Source organism: Caretta caretta, chromosome 1 (assembly GCF_965140235.1).
Source record: "Caretta caretta isolate rCarCar2 chromosome 1, rCarCar1.hap1, whole genome shotgun sequence".
NCBI classification, from domain to species: domain Eukaryota; kingdom Metazoa; phylum Chordata; order Testudines; family Cheloniidae; genus Caretta; species Caretta caretta.
Genome location: NC_134206.1, coordinates 264,163,123 through 264,177,579, shown reverse-complemented (window position 1 = coordinate 264,177,579; position 14,457 = coordinate 264,163,123). Strand labels below are relative to the sequence as shown.

At 41.0% G+C, this 14,457-nt stretch overlaps 1 protein-coding gene across 3 annotated transcripts in view; it reads left to right on the top strand.

Annotated features, from left to right (window-relative positions):
* The window catches only part of IFT56 (intraflagellar transport 56), an 83,046-nt gene that overhangs the window by 21,761 nt on the left and 46,828 nt on the right, over window positions 1-14,457 (top strand). For all 3 annotated transcript variants that reach the window (XM_048835326.2, XM_048835327.2, XM_048835328.2), the window contains 4 exons: window positions 3,474-3,523; window positions 10,612-10,757; window positions 12,637-12,808; window positions 13,228-13,302. In XM_048835326.2, the coding sequence (XP_048691283.1) occupies window positions 3,474-3,523; window positions 10,612-10,757; window positions 12,637-12,808; window positions 13,228-13,302 (443 nt within the window). The remainder of the gene's footprint in view (window positions 1-3,473; window positions 3,524-10,611; window positions 10,758-12,636; window positions 12,809-13,227; window positions 13,303-14,457) is intronic.

Below are 14,457 nucleotides of genomic sequence, written 5' to 3'. Positions count from 1 at the left end.
ATGCAGTGGGGATTACTGTCCAGTTCACCCCCAGATGTCGCCCATTAACCTCTCTGACAACATATAAACGCCTCCAAGGCACAGCAAAACTGCAAACCCTAACCAGGATCATAATTTCCAATGAACACACCCAGTCTCCAAGGCACAACACAAATTTAAACATCATATACAAAAATCCCAATACAGTTCCCCTCATGCACACACCACTTAATATCTCTGAGATTACCCCAAGACTAGGAAGACTGTCAGGGAGGGAAAGCAGAACTATATATAAAAATAATGCTAGAATAGCCTATCTGGAATTTGAACAATAACTGCTTGTGGTTTTTTGGTAGTTTTTTTACTCCCACAACCGTGGCACCTGCAGCAGCCAGACCCTCAAGGTCAGGACCTTTATCAACAGCTGAGCAGCTTGCCAACTGGGGTAGGGGAGACAGAGAACTCAGGATTAAATGTTCACAGACCTTATTGCAGACTCCCCAAGACCCCCCAGATCAATGAAGAGGTGGCTGTTGTACTTGAGGTCGGAGAGGGAAAAAGAAATGGAGCTCTCCAGAGAAGTAGTTGGATTGGCCAAAGACAGCATCACAGTCACCAGGGACAGTGTTACCATGGCAAAAGACACTGTGGAGAAAGGTAGAGATGCAGAGACAATACAAAGCCAGAATGCTTTGCTGCAGCATGTGCTGCTGTTGGGGCAGCAGGCAATGCAGTGCTCTAAACCAGGACCCAGCCATGTCCTGTAGCCCCTGGGCAACATAGGGTACTGGGAACATCAGCATCTGCTCCCTGCATCAGCATCTGCTCCCTGCAGAGGCCTTTCCCTTCACAGACCCACACTCAGAAAAGTGAGAACAGTTGCTCCCGGGAGCCGAGCTCTTTTGAGCTACCTAGAACCCCTGATAACTTCGAGCCTCACTACTTAACACTGGAAGGCCCAAGAACAAGAAGTGGCAGAGGCCAGGCATATACTCGCTTGTGGCTTACGCCCCTCCTCTTGTGTTCTGCCCTTCACTGCATTGTGTCACTTTGAATTTTGTTTTATTATTGTTTTAATTAAAGGTTTATTTCTGGTGTTATATAATAGACTGTTTAATAATGAAATCTGTAAAAGATTCATTCATAAGAGTCATCAATGCATTTTGGAAGAAGGACTTTCCCAGCAGAGCTTAGTAGCTCTGTAGGATAAGCAACTTCAGTTGTGGAGCTCTTAAGGTGTACGTCTTAAGAGCTCCACAGCTGGGGATGTGTGCCCTATGGAGTTCCCAATCTTGGCAGAACAGGGTTGGCTGCAGTGAAGTTTAGGAGCTCCACAGAGGAGGTGCTTTCTGTAAACTCCCCTCCTCTTGATTTGAATATGAACAGCTCCCTGTATGCAATCTCCTTCTCAAAACTCCCTGTTCTTCCTGCCAACTGCTGCCACATACATCTTTACACAGAGAAGGAAGAGAGATTTGTTGTGATAATTGGGCCTACAAATTTACTCTAAACTGTGAGCTCAACTGTAAAAAGAGAGTATTAGTTCATAAGATGTCACAATAACCGTCCTATATCAACAAATGTTGATGAGAAAAGATGCAAAAGTGAGACAGACTGAATTAGTCCAAACAGAAAGGGCTATAGATATAACTTAAGGGCTGTGTTAAGATCATGCTTGGTAAACAAGAAGAATGTGGATCCAGAAATCAATTAACCAAAGTTGGTGTGCTGGATATTATGCCTAATGGTGGAAAAAATAATGAGGAAATGGGCTGTTCTACCCATCACTCCATTTTGGGGGACTTAAAAAAGAGACTTGGGAGAAAAATTGGCTACTGGAGCAAGCTTTACCATCGTGGCTGCCACTTCCACCATCTCCTGGGACCTCGCGCCTTTGTCATCCTGATCCTGAAAGATGGCCTGACAAAACCATGCCAGAGAGAGGGAGCCAGATGACATCTCTTCCTCCATCAGGTTTGGCTGAAACCTGAACACACCTGGGAGGAGAGATTTTGTCTCTCTCTTGCACCATTCCCATGTGTTCTTTTTCCTTCCCTGCCTTATATCTTCTCTCTTCTATCCCTCTGCTTTTTCCTTCTGTATAATAAAAGTCTGGCTTACCCACCCAAGACTGCATATTTTGCAACATTGCTAAGCCTGTGACCAGAAAGAAGCAACTGAAAGGGATGCCCTACAAAGCCCAGTGCTCGTACAAGTTTGCCAGATCTCAGAGTGGCTGATAAGATTGTGTGCTGGGCCTGTGTTTCTCCAGCAATGAAGTTGCAAGTGAAAGTCAGCACCAGAGACAGAAGCTACATTTTCTGTTTCCACCCCCCACTCCTCACCCACACCTTTTGTGTGTTTTTTTTCTTGTTTTGTCTTCTTAGAAATGAGATCAAATTTTAACAGCAGCAGCAATAACAACTCCAGCCCATCTTAATTAATTTATAGAATCATAGAATGGTAGAACTGCAAGGGACCTCAAGAATTTTTTAGTCCAGTCTCCTGCACTCAAGGCAGGACTAAGTATTGAGTGGAGGGGACTCTTGTATTTTTCCCCAAAAGGACAACAGATATCTTTAATACCATCTAAGAGGCTGGCGGTCTAAAATTTCTCTCCAGCTAAAGGAACAAGGGCTGTTGTTAAAAAGAAAGCCTTATTTACTATTTTACATTTCAAATGCTTTAACTGTTTTTTCCTTTTCTGTATCTTTATTAAAAGGTTAAAATGATTTTAATGGTGTATTTGCCGTGGTACTCAGCAGACAAAAGTCTCTGTATACCAAATCCTGAAATTTATTTAAAACTCTTTAATGTTGGACAGTGACTAGGTTATAATACCTTCGACACTTTCGGGCCCATTTATTCCATCTAAATTGATACAATAAGTTAGAGCTGATTTGTGTTAGCAGGCCTAAATAGATAGTGTTGTAGGAGGGTGGCGTAGTGCCTGGGTTCTCTGCTGTGCAATGCCTTGCCTCATAATTCCAGGAATATTGCCGTGTAATTTTTAAGGGTCTTGCAACATAATTTACATCAATTGTGGCACATGGTACTTGAAGCCTTGATTAAGGGTTGGTTGCCTGTATTTCTTTTGAGATGCATTGTGCTCAGCGTGCTTTGTATAGCATCTTTCATACAAACTCTGTCAAATGTACTAAATGTTTTAGAGAGAAGTAATAAAGCCATGGAGTTAAGGAAGGCAAGAGGCAAAGGCATGGGAAAAATGTGTGTTCAGCAGAGAATTAAAAAGAGCTGTAGAGCTGATGAAGATGAGAAATACAGGAAGACACCTAAACGGTGGCAAGATTGTGAGAAATTGCGAAGAAGTTCAGCTATAGGCTATGTGGGGTGGGTGGGTCAGTGAGGTGTGCTTGAACAAGCTAGTAGTGTTTATGAGGGTGTCTTACAAACAGTGAGGGAAAACTTGAATTAGAAATGTTCCTTGTATTAGTACCAGGGCTCTGAAACGTACTGTTGGATTTTTCTTTCAGCACCGAAAAGTCGACTCCAGAATCGTCTGCTGTTTCACCTAGCACATAAGGTATGTATGTCTCTTTGCTCACACTTCATGTTTCTTTCTGAAATTTGAACTGTAATTGGTGCTGGATTGACAACCTTCCAGAATGTGTCCGCAGGATAGGTACATCAATGGGTAGCAGCAGAACAAACCTTCCCAACCACTAACACAACTGCATTAATCTGACATAGAGGAATCATCTGTAGGTGTAAGAGGGGAACTCAGAGGAGACACCGGTCTGCTAGGAACTAGAATGAGACCCACCAGTTCACTTCACATAGGCCTAATAGAAACAATCTGATGGTATTTTTTGGCTGTTGCCACCCTAGGACCAGCTACTTCCACTTCCTTTCTTCTAAGATCATCTAGTTCTTCCTAGGTGGGCGCATCTTGGAACTAACATTTTAAGTAGGGCTGTCGATTAATTGCAGTTAACTCACGCGATTAATTAATGTTTTTAACCGTGAATAATTTTTTTTAATCACGATTAATTGCACTGTTAAACAATAGATTACCAATTGAAATTTATTAAATATTTTTTGACGTTTTTCTACATTTTCAAATACATTGATTTCAATTACAACACAGAATACAAAGTATATAGTGCTCACTTTATATTATTATTTGTTATTACAAATATTTGCATTGTAAAAATGATAAACAAAACAAATAGTATTTTTCAGTTCACCTCATATAGGTACTGTAGTGCAATCTCTTTATTGTGAAAGTGCAACTTACAAATGTAGATTTTTTTTTTTTTTTTTGTTACTGAGACAGGGTCAGGCCAGATGGCTACAGGAGAGTGTTAGAAGGCAGATATATTAGTCCCAGATTAAGCAGGTCCATTTTCCCTGAGTAAGGTAACAGGGGCAGTTCCAGAACAAGAAGGAACTTGCTGGAACAAATTCCGGCAGGCAGGCAGGCTAATTAGGACACCTGGAGCCAATTAAGAAGCTGCTAGAATCAATTAGGGCAGGCTGGCTAATCAAGGCACCTGAGTTTAAAAAGGACCTCACTTCAGTCTGTGGCGTGCATGCGAGGAGCTGGGAGCAAGAGGCACTAGGAGCTGAGAAAGAGAAGGCGGACTGCTGGAGGACTGAGGAGTACAAGCATTATCAGACACCAGGAGGAAGATCCTGTGGTGGGGATAAAGAAGGTGTTGGGAGGATGCCATGGGGAAGTAGCCCAGGGAGTTGCAGCTGTTGCGCAGCTGTTCCAGGAGGCACTCTAGACAGCTGCAGTCCACAGGGCCCTGGACTGGAACTCAGAGTAGAGGGCGGGTCCAGGTTCCCCCCAAACCTCCCAGCTCCTGATCAGACACAGGAGGACTTGACCTGGACTGTGGGTTCCACCAGAGGGGAAAGTCTCTGGGCTTTTCCCCGACCCACATGGTGAATCAGCAGAGAGTGCGGGGATTGTTCTCCTTCCTTTTTCCCATGCTGGCCAGTGATGAGGTTAGCTGTGTGAACAGCAGGTTTGATGCACTAGCAAAAGTGGCCAAACTGAGGGCTGCCGTGAATCTCTGAGGCAAGCAAATCTGCCAATAAGCACAGGACCCACCAAGGCAAAGGAGGAACTTTGTCACATTATATAACTGCACTCAGAAACAAAACAGTGGAAAACTTTAGAGCCTACAAGTCCACTCAGTCCTACTTCTTGTGCAGCCAATCACTAGGACAGACACGTTTGTTTACATTTATGGGAGATATTGCTGCCTGCCTCTTATTTATAATGTCACCTGAAAGTGAGAACAGGCATTCGCGTAGCACTTTTGTAGCTGTGTTGCACGGTATTTATGTGCCAGATATGCTAAACATTTGTCTGCCTCTTCATGCTTCGACCACCATTCCAGAGGACGTTTTCATGCTGATTATGCTTGTTAAAAAAAATAATGCGTTAATTAAATTTGCAACTGAACTCCTTGGGGTAGAATTATATGTCTCCTGTTCTGTTTAACCCATGTTCTGCCATATATTTCATGTTATAGCAGTCTCAGATGATGACCCAGCACAAGTTGTTCATTTTAAGAACACTTTCACAGCACATTTGACAAAAAGCAAAGAAGGTACCAATGTGAGATTTCTAAAAATAGCTACAGCACTTGACCCAAGGTTTAAGAATCTGAAGTGCTATCCAAAATCTCAGAGGGACGAGGTGTGGAGCATGTGTTCAGAAGTCTTAAAAGAGCAACACTTTGATGCAGAAACTACAGAACCCAAATCACCAAAAAGAAAATCAACCTTCTGCTGGTGGCATCTGACTCAGATGATGAAAATAAACACGTGTCCGTCGGTCTGCTCTGCTTTGGACCGTTATCAAGCAGAACCTGTCATCAACATGGACGCGTGTCCTCTGGAATGGTGGTTGATGCATAAAGGGACATATGAATCTTTAGCGGATCTGGCATGAAAATATTTTGTGACGCCAGCTACAACAGTAGCATGTGAATGCCTGTTCTCACTTTCAGGTGACGTAAAGAAGTGGGCAGCATTATCTCTTGCAAACTTGTTTGTCTGAGTGATTGGCTGAAGTAGGACTGAGTGGATTTGAGGGCTCTAAAGTTTTACAATTGTTTTATTTTTGAATGCAGTTATTTTTTTCTACATAATTCTACATTTGTAAGTTCAACTTTCATGCTAAAGAGATTGCACTACAGTACTTGTATAAGGTGGATTGAAAAATACTATTTCTTTTGTTTTTACATTGCAAATATTTGCAATCCAGAATAAATGTAAAGTGAGCACTGTACACTTCATATTCTATGTTGTAATTGAAATCAATATATTTGAAAATGTAGAAAACATCCAAAAATATTTAAATAAATGGTATTCTATTTTTTAACAGCGTGATTAATTGTGATTAATTGCGATTAATTTTTTTAATCACTTGACAGACCTAATTTTAAGTAAAAAGACTGTTGAAAAATATAAAAATCTCCTGAGCTATTCAGTTCCCCCAAAACACAATCTTGTTTATAGCAGGGAGATTTCGTTTCATTTCAACAATGATTGAGGCACAACCTTCACTTTGTTTCATCTTGGTATGTTCAAGAATAATTAAACAGATTTTAGAGGAGTTGGTCCAGTCTTATCCTAGCCCACTCATGAGAGCTCCTTCACTTCTAGCCTGCAAATTGGATTGCTTTTTTTCTATAAATAGATCAGTTTATTACTAACAAGGGAACTTTTATCTCCATGGCATGAACCACTTGTGAATAAATGGCTATGTCAATTTAGAAACATCAAAGGTTAAAAAGACAACCACAGCAAGATGTGCTTTTTTCAGAGTAAATGTGTTGGTAAAATTGGATTGTCTTTCACAGTGGCCTTTTAAACTTGACAAAAGTACAGATAAAATGCTACTATTCTAAGCCCTCCACTTCCCAACAAAAGTCTTTATTATGTATGTATTATAAAGCTGCTGTGAATTTTGTAAGACCTTATAACCTAAGCAAGGTCACAGAAATCCCAAGTGCTGCAAGGAGTGGTATTTGTTATTCAAGCCCCAAATCTAGCAAAACGGGTAAGCATATGCTTAACTTTAAGGATATGAATATGGTTAAAGTTAAGAATTTGCTTAAGTGCTTTGCTGGATTGGGTCCTCATTAGATGTTTGGGCATCAGTAGATAGTCCATTATTCCCTCTGACTCATTTTTGTGCCGTGCTCCAACATGCAGCAAAAGGGCACTATTTCTAGAGAAGCTGTGTTTTGGGTGAGAGATAAAACCCAGATATTGGCACTTTCTGCAAAAACTCCTGTTAACCCTGTTGTCCCAGCCAAATTCTAATTTGGATAGTTGCATTCTGTCTACCTAAGTCTCTCTGCAGGTTTATTTGAAAACATAACTTTCATTTCCTTGCCTAAAATCTGTTGTGTAGTGGCATTGGCACAAATTGACTAACACCCAGAGGTGTTTACACTCCAATGGTGATTGAACAATCGCTATGAATATAGTCTGCAAAGTACAGTAGATCCTCGGAGTTACAAACACCTTGGGAATGGAGGTTGTTCCTAACTCTGAACTGTTTACTTGTGGCACCTTAGAGACTAACAAATTTATTTGAGCATAAGCTTTCGTGAGCTACAGCTCACTTCGTCGGTTGCATTCAGTGGAAAATACAGTGGGGAGATTTATATACATAGAGAACATGAAACAATGGGTGTTACCATACACACTGTAACCAGAGTGATCACTTAAGGTGAGCTATTACCAGCAGGAGAGCGGGGTGGGGGGGACCTTTTGTAGTGATAATCAAGGTGGGCCAGTTCTAGCAGTTGACAGGAACGTCTGAGGAACGGGGGGGGGGGGGGGGTGGAGGGGAGAATAAACATGGGGAAATAGTTTTACTTTGTATAATGACCCATCCACTCCCAGTCTCTATTCAAGCCTAAGTTAATTGTATCCAGTTTGCAAATTAATTCCAATTCAGCAGTCTCTCGTTGGAGTCTGTTTTTGAAGTTTTTTTGTTGAAGTATTGCCACCTTTAGGTCTGTAATCGAGTGACCTGAGAGATTGAAGTGTTCTCCGACTGGTTTTTGAATGTTATAATTCTTGACGTCTGATTTGAGTCCTATTCTTTTACGTAGAGACTGTCCAGTTTGACCAATGTACATGGCAGAGGGGCATTGCTGGCACATGATGGCATATATCACATTGGTAGATGTGCAGGTGAACAAGCCTCTGATAGTGTGGCTGATGGGATAAGACCCTGTGATGGTGTCCCCTGAATAGATATGTGGCCACAGTTGGCAACGGGCTTCGTTGCAAAAACACCCCTGGAACCCCAACCCGGGGTATTGTATCTGCTACCCAAGATCCATAAACCTGGAAATCCTGGACGCCCCATCATCTCAGGCATTGGCACCCTGACAGCAGGATTGTCTGGCTATGTAGACTCCCTCCTCAGGCCCTACGCTACCAGCACTCCCAGCTATCTTCGGGACACCACTGACTTCCTGAGGAAACTACAATCCATCAGTGATCTTCCTGAAAACACCATCCTGACCACTATGGATGTAGAAGCCCTCTACACCAACATTGCACACGAAGATGGACTACAAGCCATCAGGAACACTATCCCCGATAATGTCACGGCAAACCTGGTGGCTGAACTCTGTGACTTTGTCCTCAACCATAACTATTTCACATTTGGGGACAATGTATACCTTCAAATCAGCGGCACTGCTATGGGTACCCGCATGTCCCCACAGTATGCCAACATTTTTATGGCTGACTTAGAACAACGCTTCCTCAGCTCTCGTCCCCTAATGCCCCTACTCTGCTTGCGCTACATTGATGACATCATTATCATCTGGACCCATGGAAAAGAAGCCCTTGAGGAATTCCACCATGATTTAAACAATTTCCATCCCACCATCCCCCCCTGCACTGTTCCTCAGACGTTCTTGTCAACTGCTGGAAATGGCCCACCTTGATTATCACTACAAAAGGTCCCCCCCTTAGCCCCCCGCCCCCGCTCTCCTGCTGGTAATAGCTCACCTTAAGTGATCACTCTGGTTACAGTGTGTATGGTAACACCCATTGTTTCATGTTCTCTATGTATATAAATCTCCCCACTGTATTTTCCACTGAATGCATCTGATGAAGTGAGCTGTAGCTCACAAAAGCTTATGCTCAAATAAATTGGTTAGTCTCTAAGGTGCCACAAGTACTCCTTTTCTTTTTGCGAATATAGACTAACACGGCTGCTACTCTGAAATCTGAAATGTTTGTAACTCTGACCAAAACATTATGGTTGTTCTTTCAAAAGTTTATGACTGAACATTGACTTAATATAGCTTTGAAGCTTTATTATGCAGAAGTAAAATGCTGCTTTTAATCCTCTTAATGTAAATGAAAGAAGCACAGGAAACCGTTTCCTTACCTTTTTAAACTTTCCCTTTATTTTTTTAGTAGTTTACATTTAACACTGTACTGTACTTTCTTGTCTTGTGTTTTCTTGTCTCTGCTGCTGCCTGGTTGCATACTTCCGGTTCCAAATAAGGTGTGTGGTTGACCGGTTAGTTCGTAACTCTGGTGTTCATAACTCTGAGGTTCCACTGTACTTTAGGAGGTTTTGGAATGAAAGATACTAAGTTGATACTACTATGAAGATATAAAATTACTGTTTTTGAGCACTGTTGGCTGTGCTGGAGTGTTATTATATGACCAGCACAAGCACAAAGGAAAGAGATATGAAGCAAAGATGAGCAGCTAGATATTTTAAATGTGGGAGACTTATCAATTTTTTAAAAAACAAATAAAAAAATCCCTAATGTAAAAAACAGCAATAACAGCAATAGAATGGGTTCACAATTACCATTGCTAGCAGCAACATACATAAGAAGGGGAAGCATCAGAATTGTAAGTGACTTGAGTGGTCCGATTTAATGGACATTCTTGGCTAGTTTATAATGTTGATGCAATTGCAAAATTGTTTGTTAACCATGCTCTCTCCATTTTACATTTGCGCATTTGTTATGTAAAATGCAACAATTCTTTTAAATGGAAACTATTACATTACACTGTATGGAATCACAGAAATTGGATATGTGAGGTCTGGAGAAAGAGAACTAGTTAGTGCCACAAAATAGCGTTATGGGAAATGTCTTTGCAATAGGCTTTTACTCAGTGAGAGTTGTGGGTTTTTTTGTTTTGTTTTTGGTGAAGAGGGATGGGAACTTAGTTTCTGAGAATTAAGCTTTGGATCCAAACCCAACAAATCTTTCTCTTAGCTCAAATTATAGTAGTAAATTTTTATATTACAGATTTATTTTGAGTATGGAGTATCTAATCCATCTCTCTGCTGTTACCCCCTACATCATGGCATATCAGATTTAATTATGCCTGAATCGGACTTGATAGTTGTGTGTTTAGCCTCAAGCTCAGTTATTTCCAATGATGGCTTTCTACGTCTTCCCTCAACAGATTTCGCCATTGGCAAAACAAGTCTTAAACTTAGAAAGCAACTCCTAATGTCTAACCTGAATCTTCTCTGCTGCAGTTCAATCTCACTTAATATTGTTGTATGCCCTTCCTGATTAATATGACTAATTGCTCTTGTTTTCCTTGCTGAACTCTTTTGGAGGTTGTCTGTCTCTTTCTCTTTAGTTCAGTGATGAAAAGAAATTGATGAGCTTCCATCAGAATTTGCAGGACATCACAGAAGATCAGCTCAGTCTGGCATCTATCCACTATATGCGGTCCCACTACCAAGAGGCTATTGATATCTACAAACGCATACTGCTTGATAACCGGTTTGTGTCTCTCTTTCTCTCCCCTCCATTCTCAGCCTCACTGCAGTATCTCTGATGAATTTGTGTTTCCATTCCATGTAATTGCTTGGCTTCTGGAAACTTATTTGTAGTGGTATCAATACTTTTGTGTCTTTCCCTCTGTAAGAAGGGGACAATGCAGCCATCTCCATTTTGTCACTGGAATCAGAACTGTTACACCAATAAGGCACAAGGAGAATGTGTCCACCCTAATCCCCCTTTTTTAATGTACTTTGTTCTGTGACCCATCCTGGGATCCCCTCTCCTGTTTCTTATGAAATGCTACAGAATTACAAGCAGAGCAGAAAATGTTCTGAGTGTGTCTTACCCACAATACAAAGCATGTACCTGTCTCTTTTGTTTTGTTTGGCTGATTGCCTGTCTGACCCTAATTTTTAGTTACTGAACTCTCTTCCACCTCAGTCTTCATAAGAAATCCTCAGTCTTGTTGTTTTTATTCAAGGATCCTGTGTGTCCTTTTGAGCTCTGAGTATTCTTTCCATTCCCATTTTCCCGTTATAACCCCTGTCCCAGGATTCCACATTATAGCCACCAACCTCAGCCAGGAAGTGAATAAAGAACCAAACCTTTGGAGATGTTGCTGTTGAGAAGCACAAGGCATGTGTTTTCCCCCAACCACATCTTCACAAACAGTTTTTAGTGTGCTGCCTATGTAATATTCTCTAGATGCTGCTGGCCTGGGAAGCATGGTCCAGAGTCAAAGGAAGGCTTGGCAATGTATAAACTGCTATTCTGGAACAGGTCAATGGTCTTTTGCCTCTGATAGTGTATAATGCTGAATGCTTCAAAGAAAGCTGAAACACCTCCATAATGCATATCATTGTGTAATTCTGTGCTTTGGGAGGAAATTTCAGCCTGACAGTCCCTAGGCTATGATCAGCTTATGCCCTGAAAAATCAATAACCTTTGTGAGACAAGGTGGGTGAGGTAATATCTTTTATTGGACCAACTTTTGTTGGTGTGAGACACAAGCTTTTGAGCTTGCACAGAGTTCTTCAGGTCAGATGAACAGAAGTCAGTCCAATAAAAGATATTACCTTACCCACCTTGTCTCTCTGATATACTAGAACTGACATGGCTACCACAACACTGCATACAGTAACCTTTGTAACAGTTATCCTACAAATTGTTGTTACTGCAAATGTTTTTCTTATTCCTGTAAATGTCTAGTCCTTTTTGGCTTGATATTGTGCAGTAGTGAATTTCACAGGTTACTTATACATGACATAAAAGTAACTACTGACATTAAAGAAATCTTTTTGGAGTTTTGTATGTATGCAATATACTTGGCAAAGGAAAACAGTCAAATTGCCTTGTATACATTATGTGGATGAACCTTAGTTCATCAGTCCAAATAAAATGATTGCATTCTCTTACATTCCTTCACATGGGGTTATCACCATTTCCTAAAATAACGAGCCCCAAATTTCACAGGTCATTCTTGTATGCACTAGTGCTTGGAAGAAACTAGCTCTTGTTTCACCCTCATGATGCTGGGATAATGTGTTGTAACATTGACTCAGTACATGTTGAATTATGGTTTCCGTGCATGACAAGGTAATGTCTTCATATATGCAAATGTCACAATACAATTACTTCCTCCTGTGGGACAAATGCAGTTGGCATCCCTGCAGACCCAACCCTCAATAGTTTTGTGCTTGTCTGCTGAATCCAGAAAGTCACATATAAGGCTATTCTCAGGAACTCAATATTTGTTGTATTTCTAAATGGTACATGGGGAGGTGAGGGAAAGTCATAACAGATTTTAATATTCCTTTTCAGCACAAATTTCTGGTAGAAAATGAATGCTTCTGTGAACTCTTCCTCTTTTGCCCTTCAGGGAATACCTGGCTCTCAACGTATATGTGGCTTTATGTTACTACAAACTGGATTACTATGATGTGTCACAAGAGGTGCTGGCTGTTTACCTTCAGCAAGTTCCTGACAGCACCATAGCTCTTAACCTCAAGGCTTGTAACCACTTCCGACTTTACAATGGCAAGGCTGCTGAGGTATCTATTGTAAAGCCCTTCTGGCTTGTCAGTCTCATTTGAAGTCCCATGCAAGTTTCTTTTCCCTGTTGTGTTATCTGCCTTATACTTAATCACAATTATTGACAAATGACCGTTTATAATGTCAGTATCCTCCCCCAAAGGATATCACCTATCCATAATCCTCACATTGTTGAGCACTTAAGTTTTCTGTTTCCATGTTGGCTTTTCCATTTTCCCAATGCAAGTTTTGCTTTACATTTGTATGAATTATCCATTTGCAACAGTCATCACAGTGAAGGGGGGGGTGTTTGTTTTCCTCCACCAACCCAGCTCATCACAGCTGGAGTTGCCTTCCAATCAGTTTCAGATGTGGTGTGGATCTGCACTTGTGGGGGTATTTTTGCTAAACTTTTTATAGGTATAATATTTAATTTCAGGCAGAACTCAAGAGCCTGATGGACAATGCCTCATCATCTTTTGAGTTTGCTAAGGAGCTCATTAAGCACAATCTGGTGAGTAATGGATTCATCTGAGCTGTGGATCTCAAACTGTAGTCTACAGAGCTTTTCTTGATGTACCACCATTGAAAATTGGGAATTAAGCAGTAGGAGGTGGGGTGTTAGGAGGTGGTATGAATCCATAAGAGTCACCATGTAAGCAATGGAGGCAATCTGATCAATACGCTTCCCACTTTTACTTAATCAGTTTCATTTTCTGATGCTTTCCTTGTCTCTGTGCCACGTTCAAGACAAGAACCTGCATTCTTACCCCCTCTTTATACTTTGTCTTCTGGGACAAAGTTGTTGCATTACACCATTCTGGTATTTTTATATTGTCATGGCTTGTTACCATGTCATGAAAAAATGTTGCTTTATCCTTAGGGATATGTTAGGATGCTTTAAATGTTCTGTGAGCCTGTCCTTGCAAGATACTTGGGATTAGGCTTGGCAAGCCAGTCAGTTGACTGCCTATTACTTGATCGTGATCAAATATTCCAGCAAGAATGCCCTGATATAGAGGGCAGCCTATCTTTTTGATTGCATCATGGTGCCATTCTTTAGAACTTCATTTAATTGTATTTCACGTTTTTTGAGTTAAAATAACTATCTAAGGCTAAGCCTGTTGGAGACCATAAAGTCTTACTTGTTTTGTTATCATTCTAATAAATCATTGCTTTAAAATATTTGACCATTTTTAATGTAGTCTGACCAATTATTTTTGGACTGGTCAAATCCCCAACACTACCTGAACAGCCCTGTCAAAATCAGGACTTTAGTGCAAAAATCAGAATGGATGAGGATCCCGAACAATGTTGTCTAACCATGGTACAATGTCAGTGGAATTGAAATGTCTCAAGATAATAGTCTCTATTTGCAAAGTTAATGACTAGGAACTAATGGTGGGCAGATACTGAGGCAAAGCCAAAATATTTGTGTTTGAAGTAGGAGATATACTGATCATCTGGCAACATTCTACTCCAGTGATTTTATTGCTACTCTGTTGAATGACTGGTTGTAGTAGTTCGCTTTTATTTGATGTTGGCGTGTTGCTCAGTTTGGTGTGCTCACTGGATGGAAGAAGGCAAGGACATCGTGGCCTGGTTAAAACCCATACCAAACTTTATTAGTCAAATTACATCCAAAGGTCGCGTTGGAGGACAGCCCAGC